This window comes from Orcinus orca, chromosome 7 (assembly GCF_937001465.1).
Source record: "Orcinus orca chromosome 7, mOrcOrc1.1, whole genome shotgun sequence".
NCBI classification, from domain to species: domain Eukaryota; kingdom Metazoa; phylum Chordata; class Mammalia; order Artiodactyla; family Delphinidae; genus Orcinus; species Orcinus orca.
In genome coordinates, this window is record NC_064565.1 from 120,443,843 (window position 1) to 120,462,891 (window position 19,049).

The 19,049-nt window shown below is 62.4% G+C and overlaps 1 protein-coding gene and 1 long non-coding RNA gene across 5 annotated transcripts in view; both read right to left on the reverse strand.

Annotated features, from left to right (window-relative positions):
- Positions 1-19,049, reverse strand: part of LOC117200509 (uncharacterized) — a 71,822-nt gene that overhangs the window by 37,060 nt on the left and 15,713 nt on the right. Inside the window, exon 2 of one of the 2 annotated variants that reach the window (XR_007478490.1) lies at positions 13,023-19,043. This is a non-coding gene — a long non-coding RNA (uncharacterized LOC117200509). Of the gene's footprint in view, positions 1-13,022; positions 19,044-19,049 lie in introns of those variants that run through there. The other variant, XR_007478489.1, reaches the window with a different exon arrangement.
- STK25 (serine/threonine kinase 25) lies at positions 35-10,955 on the reverse strand. 3 transcript variants are annotated; one of them, XM_004262522.4, is made up of 12 exons: positions 10,797-10,955; positions 10,159-10,281; positions 5,911-6,141; positions 5,216-5,272; positions 4,604-4,712; positions 3,810-3,967; positions 3,536-3,721; positions 2,826-2,971; positions 2,547-2,661; positions 2,293-2,364; positions 728-864; positions 35-559 (listed from the first exon to the last, which is right to left on the reverse strand). In XM_004262522.4, exons 2-12 carry the CDS (start codon positions 10,186-10,188, stop codon positions 520-522), a joined length of 1,281 nt encoding a protein of 426 aa, XP_004262570.2. In that variant the 5' UTR covers positions 10,189-10,281; positions 10,797-10,955; the 3' UTR covers positions 35-519. The 3 variants fall into 3 exon arrangements, with proteins under 3 accessions (XP_004262570.2, XP_004262571.1, XP_049568378.1); XM_004262523.4 differs by having other exon boundaries at positions 10,735-10,908; XM_049712421.1 differs by lacking the exon at positions 35-559 and having other exon boundaries at positions 724-864; positions 10,735-10,908.

Sequence of the window (19,049 nt, forward strand, 5' to 3'; positions counted from 1 at the left end):
GCTGTGGACCCCGCCCGGCCACCACCAGCATGTCTCCAAGTCAGGTCTTTATTGAAAGTGGCAGGAACTTCTCAACGTTCTATGAAAACCAACTCCTTACCCCCAGGCTATTTAAGGAAGCAAGGAAGTTCGATTTTTCTTAAAAAACAACATTCTGGCTGACAAGTACTTATGAGAAGACACGGTACCTGATCCAACACCACAAGGCAAATCTACAACCTCCAAGGGCCATCGGGCCGGGTGGGGAGGAGGCATATCTGCCCCTCAGTCTGGGTGGCCGCACTGCCCGGGAGCCCACAGAGGGGACGGCCAGGCGCCGCTCTGCTGCCGAGTGTGGCCGTGGCCTGGCCACGAGGGGGGCGTGGCAACAGGGCGGCCCTCTGCTCGGGGCTGGGGGCGTGGCCCGGCAGGGAGGCCGGTGGCCCCCGACAGCACACGGGGTTTCCAGTCAGCGCGGTCCTCGACAAGGCAGCTCAAGACGAAGACCCCTCTCTCCCCTGTGTGCGAACCGCAGCGGCTTCAGCGGGCTGACGTCAGGTGGTTTCTGCTGTGTGAAAACCTGCGGACCCGAGGCCCCGTCACTGCTGCCGCCGCCCAGCAGTGCCGGCCAGGGTGGGGTCTCCGGGACACCGAGCGAAGCCAGTGCGGGCCTGTCCCGCCGCCTCCTGTCCCAAGGGCGAGCACCCAAAGCGCGTCCTGGGCCTCCCCCCTGCCCCAGCACCCTCACCTCTGCACGCGCTCCACCAGCTGAGCCATCAGCTTGTCCGAGATGCCGGGGCAGGACTCCTCAGCCAGGCTGAAGGCGTTCTCCAGCTCCTCCAGCGCCCCCAGGCCCCCGCCGCTCTGCTTGTGCTTCTCTTTGAGCTGCAGAGAGACCCCCGTGCGCCTGGTCAGAGGCTCAGGCTGGTGGCCTGCTCCCCTCGCCTGTGACTCGCAGCGTGGTCCCTCCACACAGAGCTGGGACAGCAGGTCCCCGGAACGCCTGCGGGCGGGGCTCCCAAGAGAGGCAGTGGCCGCCCCACCCCCCGCCTGCCCCTGCAGCACCCGCGTCCTCAGGCCTTGGCTCTCCAATCACGTGGCTTCCCCCTGACCAGGGTCCTAGAAGCCCACAGCTCAGGTCCGCCAAGTGAGAGGACACAGCCAGACCCGCCGGCCCGACCTTCGGGACCAGGCGGCCACCAGCATCGCGGGGCTGTGAGGACCCAAAGGAGAGAGATGCCCTCCCTGCAACTGGCCTGGCAGGGAGGGGCTGGAGACTGGTCAGCCCGTCCCCACCACGCCCGACACTACAGAAACAGGGGTGCACACCTTCCAGGACACCCCCCCAGCAGCCGACTTCAGGCCCAGCCCACAGCGTCAGGACCCTAAGGGGGCCCCAGCCAGCCTAGGTGGGGCTCCACCTCCCCACCCACCTCCCTACCCAGACACACCAGCCCACGGCCCAGCCCACGGCCCACCCCTCGCAGCTGGGACGCGCGCGCGCACACACCACGCAGCCCCAGAGCTGCCGGCCCCGCCCCGTGGCAGCCTTGCTCAGGCTTCTGATCCAGCTGTCCACGCTGAGCCCCAAGAGCTCCTGCCGCACAGCCCCAGGTGCCCGCACAACCAGGGGCAGTTCCCCCCACTCCAGGCATTCCAGGCCCCTGGAGGTGGCAGCGTGCCTGCCTGCATCCTGACGCCCCTGCCCCGTGCCCGCACCCCACCCTCCGTGGAAAGGCTCTGCTGCCGCCACGCTCAACATCCCCTCCTCCTCCCCCGAGCTCCAGGTGCCAGCGACACCCTGGGTGTGAACCTGACCTGACCACAACCCACTGCCGGCTGACTTATGCTCCTGGGGATGCTACCGACTGCCCATGAGCAGGTGACACAGACACCAGGTCACGTGACCACTGGGGAGTTGTCCTTAAGGGCTCCCTGCCCAGGGCCTGACACCCAACACCAAGATCTAAATCTCCCGGCCTCTCTCTAGACAAGAGAGTCACCCCGTGTTTCTGGTTCAAGACAAAAAGTCCTAAGACAGTAATTCACGATCAAAGCTGCCCTGAGACCCCAGAGAACCCTGGCAGGCTTGGGAACTTAAGGGTCACCTTAGGCCAGCTTACCCCAGCCATCCCTGGCCCTTCCACTCAGAAGGCCGGGTCCACAGGTCCACCCTCGTGGGCTTTACGGGACCCAGAAAGCCTGCGCACCGGCAGGCTGGCCAACGTACCTTGCTGTGGCCCTGCGGGGGCAGCATCTCTGAAGAACAGCAATACAGCCCCTGCCCCCCAGGCCCCCCGGCCCGGCCCTCACCTCTCCAAAGACGGGTCGGACCAGCGTGGACAGGCACTGGGACCTCGGCTGCCTCTTGACAGGCTCCGCTGACTGCAAACACAAAGTGCGGAGGGGTGAGCAGGGCAGCGAACTCAGGCGCCCCGTTTCCGGTCTCCTGGAAACCCGCCCTGGGGAGCACACGTGCCCAGGAGACGTGCCCCCCCACAGCCCTCCCCTCAGTCAGCTCTGAACAGGCCTCCACCCTCCTGGCGTGGGCGCGGGGACAGCCAGACCTTCTGGGGGCCATGCAGGGCCGTCCCCTTGTGCAGCTTGCCGTGCGGGCTCGGCCGGATGGTGGGGGGGAACGTCCAGACGGGGCCCTGCTCTCCGTCCTCAGGGTCTCCGTCGCTGAAGGGGAGGAGGAAGAGTCACAAGGGCCGCGAAGCGCACCTGGCCTCACAGCCCTGAACGCTGGGCCCGCGACACCAGGAACAAGCACCCAACTCCTACCCCCGAGCAGGGACCCCGCCCCTGTGCCCACCGAAGCCCCACAGGACGAGCGGGGCCCCTACATGTCGGAGTCCTCGGAGCTTGACTCCTCGCCGTGGCCCTCTGACTTCCAGCGCTTGTAGCGGTCGATGAGCTCAGTGAGGAAGGAGGTCTTCTTGGTGTAGCGCGTGATGAACTTGTGCTTCAGGAGCTCCTTGGCGGCGGGCCGCTGCCGGGCACGGGCACGGGTTACCTGGTGCCGGGCAGCCAAGCTCCGCCCTTTGAGCTCCGGGGGCTCAGGCGCAAAACAGCCTGGGCCGAGCCCTGGGCCTCAGCCTTGCTGCTCCCGGGGGCTCGGTGAGGGGCCTCCGGGTGGGAAGGGGCAACAGGGAGGCTGGGGGGTGCTGCACGCCGTCCTTGCCAGGGGGGAGCCCTCTGGAGCTTCCCCGGACCCGCCGGGGCGAGGGGGCACCTGGCACAGGGGAGGGGCCTCAGGCCCCATCGCCTCCCAGCTCCCAACACAGACCCCCCCCCAACACACACACACCACACACACACACACACACACACACACACACACACACACACACACACACACACACACACACACACACACACACACACACACACACACACACACACACACACACACACACACACACACACACACACACACACACACACACACACACACACACACACAGCCCCCCGGGGCCTGGTTCCAGCGCGGCCAGAACCCGCCCAGCCATGCAAGCTGGCACCTGCTGGAGCGGGGGGGCCTGGAGGTGCTTACGAATCGGGGGTCCTTGTTGAGGCACGCCTCCACGAACTCCCTGAAGGGCTTGCTGTGGCGGCCCTCCAGCGTGGGTGGGCTGTTCTTGGGGATCAGGAACAAGACGCGCATGGGGTGGAGATCGGAGTTGGGGGGCTCGCCCTTGGCCAGCTCGATGGCCGTGATCCCCAGCGACCAGATGTCAGCCTGGACGGAAAGCCACACGGGGCCACTGCAGCCGGGGCACCTTGAGCGCCCCCGCCCGCGACCCTGCCCCCCCCCCCGCCGCGCCCACCTTGAAGTCATAGGCCGACTGCTTGATGACCTCGGGCGCCATCCAGAAGGGGGTGCCCACAAACGTGTTCCTCTTGATCTGCGTGTCTGTGAGCTGCCCTGCCACCCCGAAGTCTGCCAGCTTCACGTCACCCTGCTCTGAGAGCAACACGTTGGCAGCTGCCCGACACAGGACAGCGGGGCGTCACCCTCCGTGCCACGAGGGCTTCCGCCCACACGCAGCTGCCCGAGGAAGCACCTCCCTCCCGGCGTCCGCCCGACGACCTGACCAGGGCCCCAGGGCACTGCCGGCAGGTGAGGGGCACAGCCACGTGCTCCCCCCAGGCCAGGCTCCAGGGCCCTCGTGGTGGTCGCCTCTTACGAAAAATCCCACAAACAGAGCGACAGCCCTTCCTCCCAAGTCACACAACAGGCAGAGGTGACCCTGACCGTCCCCTCACTCTGCCAGTCACCTCCCGTCAGCCCCTCAGCCAGGTCCCTCCCTGGTGGCCTGGCCACTCGTGTACACCAGCACGGTTGCCCTAACTACACCTCACTCTCAGATCTAAGACCTGAGCGAGAGTCCATGTTTTTGGCCTAAATAGGGTCCCTCCTACGCTACGTGCAGAGCTGCTCTGCCAGCGCACAGGGACACGGTACTCAGAAAGCTCTGTCCGTTACTGGCAGTGTCTTCTGGAAGACAGAGCAAGATGGAACCGCTGGGTTTCCGAGGCCACGGGGAGCGCAGGCTGGGCGCACTGAGCACCGCCAGCCCCGTGCCCCAGAGCCGCCTGCCACCTCACAGCCCCGAGGGACCTTTGATGTCTCGGTGTATCTTGCGCTCCGAGTGCAGGTACTCCAGGCCCTTCAGGATCTCTCGCAGGATGGTGGCGATGTAGGTCTCCTCCAGGGGACCCGGCTTAAGCTGCAGACACAGAGGAGACACTCGGGCCTCCCCTGCAACGCCGACCCACCCTCCCTTCCCTGCCACCCAGAGCCAGCGCCAAGGCCTGAGCTCGACCTCCTCTCTACCGGGCGCGGGGTGACCCTCTGGATGGCGGGGGCTTCCTACTTCTTTACCCACTCTCGAGAGAGAAGTTCCAGATGCCACGTCACGTGGGTGTGGGGGAGGCCCTTTTCTGAGGACAGACACACGCTACCTTCACCTTCGCTGTAAACGTAACAGCTGAGAACGGAGTCCCGGCCACACCCCTGAGCTGTCTGCCTGGGGGAGCTAACCACCCTACCCCCCAGAGGCCTGCAGAGGCCCGGGACCCCTCAGCACCGGCTGGGTCCCAAGGAACATCCGATGTGCCAAGACGGCAAAGGGAGGGAGGTCACGGGAACCCAGGGCCCAAGGACAACCCCCAGACAACTTCAGTCTGGCCCCCGCCCTGCGGGCCACCCACTGCGTGGCCCACACCTCACCAGGTCCAAGGCGGAGCCGCCGCCCAGGTACTCCATGATGATCCACAGCTTCGTGCTCTGGTACCAGAGAAGCGCACGTCAGCACAGGGCAGCCGACAAGCATGGGACCCCGACACGCCCCCACCGGGGTGACTCAGCCAGGACGCCCACCGGGGACGGGCTGCGGCAGCCCAGCCTGGCTCCCCTCCCACCACGCCCCCGCTGCAGACGCTCTGCAGACAGACCAAGTGCCCGGTCAGCAGCCGAGCCCCCTCCCTCAAAGCCCTCCTGGGAAGGGCTCCAGGCTCCGGCTGCGGGGGTCCCAGAGCTCTCCCAACAGATGCACCCTTGCCCGGGCAGCGGGCGCAGCCAGGCCACTCCAGAGCCAGCCGACCCCAGAGACTCTGCTCACGCCCTGCCCTCCCAAGGGCTCCCCCTCAGGACGAGGCCAGGCCCCTCTCTGCATGCACGCTTGGCCCTGGGGGCTGTCGCTTCTTGGGGGCCCTCTCCACTGTGAGGCTGGGTCCGTGTTCACCTGTCGGGACCCCTGCCCTTCAGACCAGGCCCACGTGGGAGCAGACCCAGCCTCGGCCTCCCAAGCAGACACGGGGACTGCCGGGGCCGTCCCCGTGCTGGCCACAGGGAACCTGGACGGCTCCCCGGAGGGGCGGGCACAGGCGTGGCTGGCGCAGAGCAAGCCCCCAGCCCGCAGGCACCTTCAGGTAGGAGCCGAAGTAGCGCGTGATGTAGGGGCTGTCGCACTGGCTGAGCACCGTGATCTCCTGCTGGATGTCCTCGATCTCGTCCTCAGCCTCCTCCAGGTCGATGATCTTGATGGCAACCACCTCCTTGGTGCGGTTGTCGATGCCCTTGTACACCTCCCCAAACGAGCCCTTGCCGATGCGGTCGAGCTTGGTGAAGAGCTCCTCGGGGTCCACGCGAGAGTGCTGGGGACAGAGGGCGGGCCAGGCAGCCAGTGACCCCAAGAGCCGCGAAGAGCCAGGGAGTGCCCCCAGATGCTTTCCTCGCTTCCTTTATCACTTTTCGTTCAGAAAATAAAGTTACCCTCCACACAAGGGAAAACGCCCCCAGAAAGCGCGGCGAGACCTGGGCTCTCGCCAAGAAACCAGGGCCGTGGGCAGGCAGAGGGGCCACGCAGGTCACCCCGACCTGCCCACACCCCACGCCTGGGGAGGGCCCAGCAAGGCACAGTAACGGGTTAGGAGGGACGAGTCGGTGGAGCACAGGGAGGCGGGGCCCGTGAGACGACCCTGGGCGACGCTGTAACCACCCAGGAGCCAGCCTCACGCGCCCTGCCGGCTTCGTGAGAAACAGCCTGTCCACACTGGATCAGTGACTGTAACAGACTCCCCGGGGAAGGGACGAGGGATGTACGGAACTCTCACCGATCTTCCTGTAAACCTAAAACTGCTCTAAAAAATAAAGCCTGTTAATTAAAACAAAAAACAAACCCAGCACACGTTAACCGAGTTCTCCCTGCGCACCTGGAAGCCACACCCGGAAGCCACACCCCTTAGAGAGAGTCCCATTCGAGCCCCCAGATCAGTCCTCACACCAGCGCAGAGCTGAAAACTGACACTTTCTTGGGTGCTTGATCTTGGAGGTTCAAATATACGGAACGCCGTCCCACCCAGTGCTCAAGGCAGAAGCACAAAACCACCCTAACAGGCGCTGAGCCGCTGGGGCAGGAGGCGCTCGGCACCTCCTTGTCCCAGCACCTGGACGCTGTGGCAGAGGGGCATCCGCGGTGACAACCCTGCTTTTGTCCCTGACCCTCAGTGCATCCAAGGCGAGACAGCTCCACGTGGGGCTGCGTGGAGGCAGCAGCACCAGAGAGCGGGTGGGGCACCCCTGGCATCGCCCCCACCCCCGCCCCGCGGTCCCCTGGGCTTCTGAGATCACCTCACTCCCGCCACTGACCACGTTCTTAGAGCCTGGAGCGGCCACACAGGCGCTGCAGCCCCAGGACCCACGTGAGGTTCAGCAGCTCTGGGTGGGACCCGTGGAAAGGCTGGCAGGGAGCATAGCATTTAGTCCAGACAGAGGTGAAAAGGGTTTTCCAAGCCCTGCCAGGCCTCAAATCCACCAGGACTCACGTCCCTCCAAACCCCAAGCACCATCACCCAGAGGGCGTCTCGGGGGGTGCCCACCCAAAGCGGCGGCGTCACCACTTGCTCGGCTGCTAAGCGCTGTCCGTGATGGTGCTGAGGGCGGGCCCATCCCAGGGCAGCCGCGCTCACCAGGTCCGGAGGAGACAGCCCTGGGGAGCACAGAGCCCACGTGCACCCCTGGGGTTCACGCCCAGGCAGAGCTCCGTTTGCGGCCCAGCTGGCTTCAGACTGAGATGACGTGTCAACCCCAAGTGGCCAGCGAACTGCCTTCCCAGGAGAGGGCGGCAGGTGATGGGGCCTCGGGGAGGGCTGGGCCAGCGAGCCTGGGACACAGCCCCCTTCTGCCTGCCCCTCCGCCCGTGCCCCTCGGCTCAGCCAGCCCAGGAGGCCCTCTCGCACCTCTGGGGGCCGGTCCAGCAAACCACTCACCCGCACGCCAGCCCCAGCCCCAGCCCGAGCCAGGGCTGGCACGGCCCCGGGGACGCCTCTGGCCCCACCAGCGCTCCTTCTGCGGTGGTCTCAGAGAAGACCCGGGGGAGGTGGACCGAGGCCCGGCAGCACTGATGCGCACCGCTGTCCCTCCAGCTCTCGGGCCTCTGCCAGCGACACACGCTCCTCGCCTTCTCCACGCGGGGCAGGGCTGGGGCTGGTCCCCCGCAGCGGCCTGACCAGGGATACCCCAGGCAGGGTGCCCAGCCCTCCACGGCCCCAAAGTGGGAGACAGGGCAGACCCCTAACCAGATTCCAGGCTCGGCAGGGAAGCAGGGAGCCCCGGCCCCAACTCTCACACTCTTTGGGTCCCCACCGCTACAGGCCAGTCCCCTGAGCAGACAGCGAGACAGGAAGGCTCCTGGCCGTGACCCCAACCCTACAGGCACATCACAGACACAACCTGCTCACAGCCCTGCCAGCGGAAGGAGAGACAAGTGCTCCGGGGCCTGGGTCTCAGGCCGCCCTTCCTGACAACACGCGTGGTCTGGACAATCGCTCAGGCTGCTCGCTGGGCCCAGACCCTGGTTCTCTGAATCAGCCCTGGGGCTGCCAGGTCTGCAACTGCCACTCAGCAGTGTGTCTGTATGTATGTCCACTTAGCGATACGTCTGCCATAAGCGTCACCCTCCAAGATGAGGGGTGCCCAACGGCCCCCACCACCCCACGAAGGGTGGCAGCCAATGTGCACGCGGTGCTGCCTGCAGCCATCCAGAGCCTGTAGGCAGGGCAGGAACCAGCTAGGCAGGGGCCTGACATGCAGGGCTCCCCCATGCCTGTGGAGGAGCACACCCACGGCCCCATGCAGGGGCCGCCTCGAAGGGCCACAGTGACAACCGTCTCAAGAGAAAACAACGTCCTGTCAGGCTTCCTGCCACCGACAAAGACCAAGTCTCTCCACCCCTAAAAGGACAAAAGGGGCTTCCTTCCTTTGGGGTCTCTTCCTCAGCTCCTCTGGGCCTGCGCTCCCTTCCCCGGGCACGTGATCCGGAGGCCCAGGCCACACTCCAAGCGCCATCAGCACACAGGTATGGGGGGGCTCATAGCTCCCATTTCTCATTCTGGGACCCACGGGAGCCACTCCTATAGCTCTTTATAAAAATAAACTCGAGCCAGACTTCCCTCCCAGCATCTGAGTCATGTAATTTAAGACACAAGATGTCACTGATGAACGAAAACCCACCAGCTCACGTCCGCGTCAGCGAGCAGGCCCTGGGGCCCGTCCGCAGCCACAGCCGGTCCAGGATGCCCTGCCCAGCAACTGTGTGAGGCGCTCCAGGTTTCTCCAAGGAGCCCAGCTGGGCCTGGAGCTGACCCTGACCCCAGCCCCGCCGCCCACACACAGACACACGCTTCCTGTTCCTCCCGAGCACCCATCCTCAGACTCAGCCCACGGAAGTTCTCTTTAAGAGGAGCTCCCAACACCTCACAGCGCTCAGCCTAAACCACGCTGGAGCCGACAAGATGAGGAGAACAAGACCCAACAGCTAGGACGCAGGGACACCCAACTGCCAGGTGGCTCACCTCACATCAGCTTCGGGTCACACTCGATTTGAACTAACAAAAGAGGGGGAAACGTATGGCCCAGAAGCCCAGAGCTGGCTGCCCCGACGCTCTTATCCAGAGCCACCCAGCCTCAGGGCACACTGTGGAGGGTCCCCAGTGCAAAGCCAGACGCCTCAAAGTGGCTGGGTGTCGGGAATTATGAGAACCAATCAACCAAAAAAAAAGGCAGTGGGCGCTTTCCAGGCAGGCACCTCCAGCCCAGGGGCAGCCCTTTCCAGCCCCCTTGAGAGAAACAGGCACACACGTGTCCTCGGCTTTCCCTGCACACCGACTCTCCCAACAGCTGCTAAATCCCATTCTCAGCCCCTCTCGTCCCCCCCCCAGCCCCTACCCAGGCCGAAGCTCCATGTGGACCCCGACCTTCCACATGCCTCCAGATGCGCAGACCCAGGTTCCTGCGGGCCGGCCCGGTTCCCAAGATACGTCTCTGCACGCCCTCCGCTGACCCTGCACTGTGGCTCTACGCGGACAGACTTGGAGACTCCTGCCCCACAGAACGCTGCAAACCAGCCAACCGGAGTCGGCCCTGCACCCACCAAGCCTGAGCACCGCAAGACTGCTCCCCGCTTTGCGCACGGCTGTGCATCACAGGGCTCCCCACGAGCTCCTCCCTTCAACCCACACACGCCTTACCAGGGGCTGCTCTTCGGAAACGCCAGGACGACTTTCAACAGACAGTCCTTGGTGAAGCGCCCTTTCTCAGACCCTGCAGCCAGCGGTCCGTGTCAGGCGCACGTGCACCGACACACACGCCCGCGGTCCAGACGCCCCCCTTACCTGGTTGGCAAATCCCCTGAGGTGAGCCATGTCTGCGCGGCTCTCAGACCATCCGCTGCACCGCCGGGAGGCCCCGAAATCCTGCCTGGAGGCTCTGGAACTCGGCTCACCCGCTTCAGTCAACTGCAGGGAGAGCAGGCCTGCTCGGTGCCCTGTTCCGGGTACACGGGGCTCCCCGCTCCCCTGGGACCCGGCGGCCGCCCCCTCCTCCAACCATCTGGGGACCAGCTGGGGTTGAGGGCGGGCTGGAGTCAGAAGGAAGGGCCATTCCTCCGAAGGATCCCCAGTGCCGCGTTCTCCTCTTCGCCCGGCCCAGCCCAATGCCTCCCCGGAGGAGCCACCCAACACCGACCACTCCTCGAAGCCCCTCACACCTCCGCCCCCGGCCCCCGCCCTTCCTTCAGACCCCGGACCCCCGCCTGGACCCCCGCCCCTAACCCCTCCCCCAGTGCCCTCTCCGCGCCCCACCCCCACCGCCGACCCCGCCCCCGGAGCCCTCCCCCCGCCCCACTCCCCCCGCCGCCCGGCCCCCTCCCCAACCGCCCCAGGCGCGGGCCCGCCCGGCAGCGCGCCCACCTCCGGGGGGCTCCATCCCGGCCTCCCCCGGCCCGCTCCGCAGTGCCCACGAAGGCTCCCACCCGCAGCCTCCGCTCGCCCGGAGATGCCTGGGCCCTCCAGTCCGCGAAGCAGCGACAGTGTCGGCGGCGGCCGGAGAAAGCCCGGCGGCGGCGGCGACGGCGGCGACGGCGAGGGCGCGCGGCGTCGTGGCCCAGCGCGGGGCTCTCTGGGACACCGAGTCCCTCTCTCGCCCTGCGCCGGGGCGCCCGCAGGCGCTGGACTACAAGTCCCGGCAGGCCACGCGGCGAGCAGTGTCGCGGCCCGCAGGCGCGCCGCGGAGCTCTCTGGGACTCCGAGTCCTGCTTCCTGAGAGGCTCGGGCCTACGTCTCCCGGCAGGCCGCGGGCCGGGGCCGGGCCGGGGCGGCCGTGGGGTGGGGCCGCCCCTCCGCCCCGCCCTCCCCCCCCGCCCCGCCCTCCGCCCTCCGCCCTCGCGCTGCCCCTACTCCTTCCCGCACCTGGGAGCACCTGGCCCTGGGCTCCCGTCCTGTCCTGCAGGCCCCGCCCCTTCCAGCATCTCCGGTCGGGGAGGGATGACTGGGTCTGGACGTGCCCGGGAACACTATTCAGCCTGAAAAAGGGAGGCGGTTCTGACACAAGCCGCTGCCTGGATGAACCTTGACGACGTGGCGCTAAGTGACATAAGCCAGTCACGGAAGGACAAATACTGTTTGATTCCACGTATGTGAGGTCCCGAGAGTAGCCAGATTCGTAGAGACAGAAAGGTGAAGGGTAACTGCCAGGGTGGGCGTATTGTTCAATGCGGGCAGAGTTTCAGTTTGGGAAGATGAAGAGAGGTCTGGAGGTTGACTGCACACCTGTGTGAATGTATTTAACGCTGCTGAACTGTACACTGTTAAGATGGTACGTTTTATGCGACCTGTATTTTACCACAATTAAAAATAAATAAAATAAAATGAAATAAACCTATCACAAAGGGACAAACACTGTATGACTTCACTTAGATGAGGGGTCAAGAATAGGCCACTTCAGGCTTCCCTGGTGGCGCAGTGGTTGAGAGTCCGCCTGCCGATGCAGGGAACACGGGTTCGTGCCCCGGTCCGGGAAAATCCCACATGCGGCGGAGTGGCTGGGCCCGTGAGCCATGGCCGTTGAGCCTGCGCGTCCGGAGCCTGTGCTCCGCAACGGGAGAAGCCGCAGCACTGAGAGGCCCGCGTACCGCAACAACAACAACAAAAAAGAATGGGCCAATTCAAGAGACAGAAAGTAGAATAGAGATTTCCAGGGGCTGGGGGAGGGGAAAAACAGGGAGATATTACCTAATGGGTACAGAGTTTCTGTTTGGAGTGATGACAAAGTTCCGGAAATAGACAGTGATCATAGTTACACAACATGGTGAATTTACGAATGTCAGTGAATTGTACAGTTAAAAATGGTTAAAATGAAAAAAAAAGTTAAAATGATACATTTTATGTTCTTCATATTTTAGTACAAATTTTAAAAGAGCAATGATAAATTAGATTTCATCAAAATTTTTGAATTTTGCTTTCAGAAAGACATTATTAAGAGAATGAAAAGACAAGCCATAGACTGGAAGAAAAACTTGCAAATCACATATCCAACTGTATGTACTGAGAATATATAAAGAGCTCTCAAAAATCAACAGTTAAAAAACAAACAACCCAATAAGAAAAAATCGAGAATAGACTTCAACAGACACTTCCCCACAGAGGACACATGGATGGCAAATAGCACGTGAACAGATGCTCAGCATCATTAGCTCTCAGGGAAATACAAATTAAGCCCATAATGAGATACTAACTACTCACATATTACAATGGCTAAAATAAAAAACACTGACAATACCCAGTGCTGACAAAGATAGGGTGATGAACTATCCTGGTTTCCTAGGGGTTTCCTGGTTCCAGCACTGAAAGTCCCCTGTCCCAGGAAACCCCTAGGTCCTGGCAAAGCAGGATGGTCGGTCACTCAGGGTGAAGATGCAAGCTGGGACATAGGCCGTCGCTGCTGAGAAGGCAGAATGGTGCAGCCACTCTGACAACAGCTTGGCAGCTTCTTAGAAAGTCAACCTGGGGCTTCCCTGGTGGCACAGTGGTTAAGAATCCGCCTGCCAGTGCAGGGGACGCGGGTTCCAGCCCTGGTCTGGGAAGATCCCACATGCCGCACAGCAACTAAGCCCGTGCGCCACAACTACTGAGCCTGAGCTCTGGAGCCCGGGAGCCACAACTACTGAACCCACGCGCCACCACTACTGAAGCCCATGCACCTAGAGCCCGTGCTCCGCAACAAGAGAAGCCACCGCAATGAGAAGCCTGCACACCGCAACGAAGAGTAGCCCCCGCTCACCGCAACTAGAGAAAAGCCCACGCCCAGCAACAAAGACCAAATGCAGCCAAAAATAAAAAAGTTTATTACTTAAAAAAAAAAAAGTCGACCAGACACTTTACATAATGACCCAGCATTGCCGTTCCTGGGTACTTACCCTGGGGAAATGAAAACCTACCTTTACACAAAAACCTGTACATAGTGAGGTGGATGGACCTAGAGTCTGTCATACAGAGTGAAGTAAGTCAGAAAGAGAAAAACAAATACCATATGCTAACACATATATATGGAATCAAAGGCAAAAAAAAAAAAAAGGTTATGAAGAACCTAGGAGCAGGATGGGAATAAAGACACAGACCTACTAGAGAATGGACTTGAGGATATGGGGAGGGGGAAGGGTAAGCTGTGACACAGTGAGAGAGAGGCATGGACATATATACACTACCAAACGTAAAATAGATGGCTAGTGGGAAGCAGCCGCATAGCACAGGGAGATCAGCTCAGTGCTTTGTGACCGCCTGGAGGGGTGGGATAGGGAGGGTGGGAGGGAGGGAGACGCAAGAGGGAAGAGATATGGGAACATATGTATATGTATAACTGATTCACTTTGTTATAAAGCAGAAACTAACACACCATTGTAAAGCAGTTATACCCCAATAAAGATGTTAAAAATTAAATTAAAAAAAACCCAAAAAACCTGTACATAAATGTCTACAGCGTGTCTATTCATAATCGCCCCAAACTGGAAACAACCCAGATGGCTTTCAACGGGGTGAGTGCATAGACCGTGGTCCATCCCCACCACGGAGCACCACTGAGCAATAAAAAGGAACAAAGCACTGATACTTCTGCAACTTGAGGGGGCATAAATGTATCATGTGAGAGAAGGAAGCCAGTCGCCAAAGGCTGCGTACGTGGTACAGGGCTCCATTTAAGTGACATGGGCACAAGGACGCAACACCAGGGAAGGAGAACCGAGCGGTGGCTTCCAGGGCCTGGGGTGCAGCCTCGCCTACAGTGGAGCAGCGGGAGGGGGCTTCCGGGCCATGGGACTGTGTTGGAGATTACGCAAATCCATACAGGCAGTAAAACTCATAGACCTATACACTAAAAAAGGCCATGTTGGGCTTCCCTGGTGGCGCAGTGGTTGAGAGTCTGCCTGCCAATGCAGGGGACACGGGTTCGTGCCCCGGTCCGGGAAGATCCCACATGCCACGGAGCGGCTAGGCCCATGAGCCATGGCCACTGAGCCTGTGCGTCCGGAGCCTGTGCTCCGCAAGGGGAGAGGCCACAACAGTGAGAGGCCCGCGTACCACAAAAAAAAAAAAAAAAAAAAAGGCCATGTTACTGTATTTTTTTTTACAAATAATTTTTTTTACATTGACAATAATTCCTTAATATCAAATGTAGAGCCAGTGTTCAAATTTCATATATATGTGCATGTGTATATATGTGGTTTCAGATGTGTGACTACACACAGTTTGTTCAAATCAAGATCCAGTAAGGCCCACACGTTATGATCTGTCTTGTCTCTTTTTCCCTTCGCCATTTAGGTGCTGAAGAAATCTGGCCACTTGTTCTGTGGAGGGGCCCAGGCTGCACTTTGCTGATCGCCCCCCCATCTCACCTGCTCCTGTCTCCTCCTGGGACTTCACAGGTGGACTCCAGGCCCCATGGCTTCTTGTGAGGAGGTGCAGGTCACCTTTATCAGACACCACACACACCCCAAAGGGGGAGGACAGAGCATGTCCCCTTGGAAAGTCCTGGGGCCCGGGGGGCTGAGGACACCCCAGCGGGTGCCCAGCCCATTCTCACCACCCAGGCGAGCCCCGCCCACAGCTGAGTGGCACTGCCCTGAGGCTGTGCAGAAGTGGGGCTGGGGGAGGGTGAAGCCCCCCAGGAACCTCCTCATGAGGGGCCCTGAGAAACTGAGAGAAGGGGAAGGTTTGGAGACAGAGGGAGCGAGGCTGCCTCAAAGCCAGGGAGGCCGGGGGCCCAGGACCTGAGATGACCCGCCCAACAGAACCAGCCCCTGCCCCTCCCGAGTGCGGACCTCAGGTGGGAAAAACCACACCTTCAGGGACGGACCAGCGGCCTCCCTGGGCCTGTGCACTTGGCTGTGGGATAACCAGCCTCACGACGGGCCCTTGTCCAGTGCCAGACCTCAAGGGTGTGACCACCCCATGCTCTGGGAAGGGGGTGCTTACAGGGTTCTGTCCCTCGAGGGAACCCCAGCCGGGACTCAGGGATCAGGGCCCCACGGCCTGGGAAGGCCAGGCCTGATCCTGGGGCCACGCTCCTCCCCTTTGTCCAGCCTCCTCTTCTGCCCAGGAAGCAGATCCACACAGCGATGCAGGCCTGGGAACTGGGGAGGGGCCGGCCCACTGGGGGCTGCCCCCTCGGTCAGTCCAGGGCCCTCGCGCCCTCCTTGCAGCCACCCCACACCTCGCTGTCCTGATGCTGCTCCCCTGACAGCAGCCCCCGTGTTCATGGCAGGGCCTCCTGGAGCATCTTCAGTCCTCAGGCAGTTGGTCCAGGATGCGGCCGCCGCTGGAGTATTTCTGAACACCTGGGGGAGAGAGACAGAGGCGGCAAGACAGAGAGAGACAGATACAGAGGGAGGAGAAACGGCTGGACTCGAAGATATGATAGGAATTTCTGTAGTCCAGAAATGGATTGGAATCTGAAAGCGGTGGCCTGGGTCTCAGTCCTGGGATGTCTGTGTTGGGCCTGGAAGCAGGCAGTGCCCCGGCAGCCCAGCCTGGGCAGGGTGGGGCAGGGCCCCAGGGAAGGAGAGCCACGCCGCAGAGACAAGGCTGAAACCCCCAACAGTGCACAGGGGTATGAGGTCGGGGCTCCTGCACCCTTGGGTTTGCTGCCTGGGTGGGGCTGGAAGGAACCGGTGGGCACTCCCTGCTGGGGTCTGCAGGGGAAGCTGAGATGCAGGGCCCAGGGGGAGGCGTCGGGAGCCCGAGGGGCCTGAGTCGGTGTCTCCCGGACAGGGGACCCCAGGCAGGGACCCGGGAGAGCCGGCAGCTCTCCCACCACCAGGTGCTGCTGTGGCCTGGGTGCAGCCCTGGCTGGACCCTGGGTCACCATGCCCTCCCCCCAGAGAGTGGTCTCAAGTCACCTCTGGCCGGTCAACTGTGTCAGCCTGGACTTTCCGTATCCCAGCCCCGTGCTCTTCCCCCCTGGAGGGCCACCACCTCGGGGCAGGAAAGGCCGAGCTTCCCTACCTCCCTCCCTCTGCTCGGGAGGTGGCCACAGTGGGAACACTGATCCCGAAGCCGAGTCATCAGTGCTGGGAAACTGGCTTGGAGAAGCCTGGCCCAGGAACAGCTGCAGGAGAGCCCAGAGCCAGGCCGCCCCCGGGACCCCGGAAGAGCAGGAGAGCAGCCTGTGCTTGTTTTCACCCAGGAAAGCTGCCGGGGCACAACAGGGCGAGGCCGCTGGGGCCAGAGGGCCCTGCGGATACCTGTGCCCCCAGCTGGGACCCCCCACCCCCACCCCGCGACACTGGGAGCCACTGCGCCAAGGGAGGCTGGGAAGGTGCTGGAAGACTCCCAGGGCTAGAGCTTGGGCGATGGTGACGGAGGGGGGCTGTTGCCGCCTGCCCCCCAGGGCTGGGGATTCAGCATCCGCCGGAAACAGAAACACCAAGCGGCTCCCAAGAGCCTGCCCTTAAATTTTCAGGAATTTTGTGAGCGGGGTGTTACCGTCATTAGTAAAAAATTAATTATAAATACTTAGAATGAGTTATGTTAGAAACGCAGCTCTTCCTAACCATTTTGCTCCACTTTTCCGTCTGTGCCTGAGCGCATCAGCACAGGGCAGCCCTCCAGGGCTGTGCTGCACGTCAGCGATGTCACCCCGGGCACGGGCGCGGGGGTGGTGGTGGTGGTGGTGGTGGTGGTGGTGGTGGTGGTGATTGCACCACGGGAGGGGGCAGACCTACAGCTCAGAGCCCAGCTGGCCCCTCCTGGGCGGTAGGAGTTCAGCCGCCTGGAAGGGGGCGTGCAGCTCGCTTGGGTGACGGAAGCGTGTGGCAGAGGCAGAAACAAGGAGTCAAGACGACATCTGGGCACCAGACTCACGCCAGTCCGCTCCGACTGCCAGGAGAGACCCACAGCCCCGGAGGCTTAGAGGACAGACATCTATTTCTCACATCTGGAGGCTGGGGGTCCGAGTCAAGGCCAAGGCCAGCAGGGTTGTTTCCTGGGAGAACCCTCTTCTCGGCTTACAGGCGGGCGGCTACCTTTTTGCCATGTCCTCACGTGACGGACAGACAGACAGACAGAGAGCTGGAGCCCTCTGGTGTCTCTTGGAAGGGTGATAATGCCATCGTGGGGACCTCATCTAACCCGAATTACCCTCCAAAGGCCCATCCCCTAACACCACCACATTGGGGTTCAACATATGAATCTGGGGGGGACACCACTCGGTCCATAATGTTCTAGAGGAATATGCTAGAAACACAAAAGCAAAGGAAAAGGAAAGTAGATCCAGCGAACGGTGGGCAGCAGGTTTGGAGGGGGGAGGCGCAGCTGAGCCTCCTGCAGGGAGGGGCTGAGCCTGAGGGAAACCCCACCGCAGGGAAGATGCTGTGAGCCAGGAAGTCTCCCCTCTGCCTTCCAAGGGCTCGGCAGGGCTGCCACCTAGAGGCTGCACGCCCGATGAGGCAGCGGTAGGGAACCGCTGACCAGGCCGCTTGCCTGAGTTCTCTCACAACAGGAGGTCCCCATAAGGGACACGGTGCTGCCGCTACCACCAAAACTCCCGGGAGGATTCGGGAGGGGCTGGAAGAGGGAGACACCCGAGCTCCCAGAGCCCTTCTCACTGGAGTCCATCCTGAGTGAGAGATGCGCGCGCCACCAGGAAGGATCCTGAGTCAGACTATGGGCCAAGCAAGATGACCGACCAGAGGCAACCCGGAAACTAACCCCATCACCGTAAAACCCGAGACCACGAGCCACGTGGAGAGCAGTCCTCCTGGGTCCCCTCACCCTGCTGCTCTCCCCCCGGGCGCCCCTTCCCAATAACGTCTCTTGCTGTGTCAGCACGTCTGTCTCCTCGGACATTTCATTTCCGAGCGTTAGACAAGAGCCATCCCCGGCCCTGGAAGGGGTCCCCCTTCCTGCAACAGAAGGACACGGGCAGCTGGAGTGTTGGCGGCTGGCCCTTGCCTGGCCCAGGTGCTGGGGTCGGAGGACACGGGCGGCAGGCCAGGCAGGGCTCAGGGTGGCTGCACAGGACGGAGCTGGCTCAGTGCGGGGGCAGGTGCACAGGCGGGCGGGGAAGATTGCCGGTGGGCCTTCCTGAACTGCACAGAAGGATACCACCCAGGCTTCCACTCGAGGCCATGCTCATCAGGCCGGGGCTCCCGCGGGGGGCGGACGCTTGGAGGGGGCTTTTCTGCCACCAGAGCTTGGGTTCTCCTTTGCGATGCCGGGCCCAGGGTCCCAGTGAGGAACAGTGCTTTCTGTCCCTGCCACCCTTTCCTGGCCTGACCGAGCTCCCCACGGCCTGAGGATCCCAGTCGCAAGGTGGCCCTGGTGCTGGTGTCAGACTGTGCCGGGACCCCGGGTCCGGGGCCTGGCGCTGGGGTGAGGCACCCAGGCCTCTGCTCCACGGTGCGCCCTCTTGCAGCCACACTGGTGTCGAACTGACTCACGTCAGGGGTGTCGGAGGAGCACATTCCGCGCAGGTACGGTGGGTGGCAGGCGTAGGTGGGGCTGGAGCTGCCTGCCCCTGGGAGTGGGTCACTGAGGGAAATCGCCAGGCCCCGTGGGCTGAAGCTGGCGGCGGTGCCCTCGTGGAGAGTGGGTGGCAAGGGTGCTGAGGCCGTGCTGGGTGGGTGGTAGGTGGGGCCTGCCTGGCCGCCTCTCCTTGGGCGTAACGGCCCCTCTTCCAAAGACATGGCAGGTGTCACGGGGCTCCCAGGGCTGTCCCATCTCAGGGTGTCCTGGGG

Excerpts from the sequence above, each read along its gene's own strand:
- STK25 (XM_004262522.4), bottom strand. The coding sequence starts at position 10,188 with ATGGCTCACCTCAGGGGATTTGCCAACCAG. Across the intron at positions 3,722-3,809 it reads AGTCGGCCTATGACTTCAAG|GCTGACATCTGGTCGCTGGG; the intron begins GTGGGCGCGGCG and ends CTTTCCGTCCAG. Across the intron at positions 560-727 it reads CTGGTGGAGCGCGTGCAGAG|GTTTTCACACAGCAGAAACC; the intron begins GTGAGGGTGCTG and ends TCGGGTCCGCAG.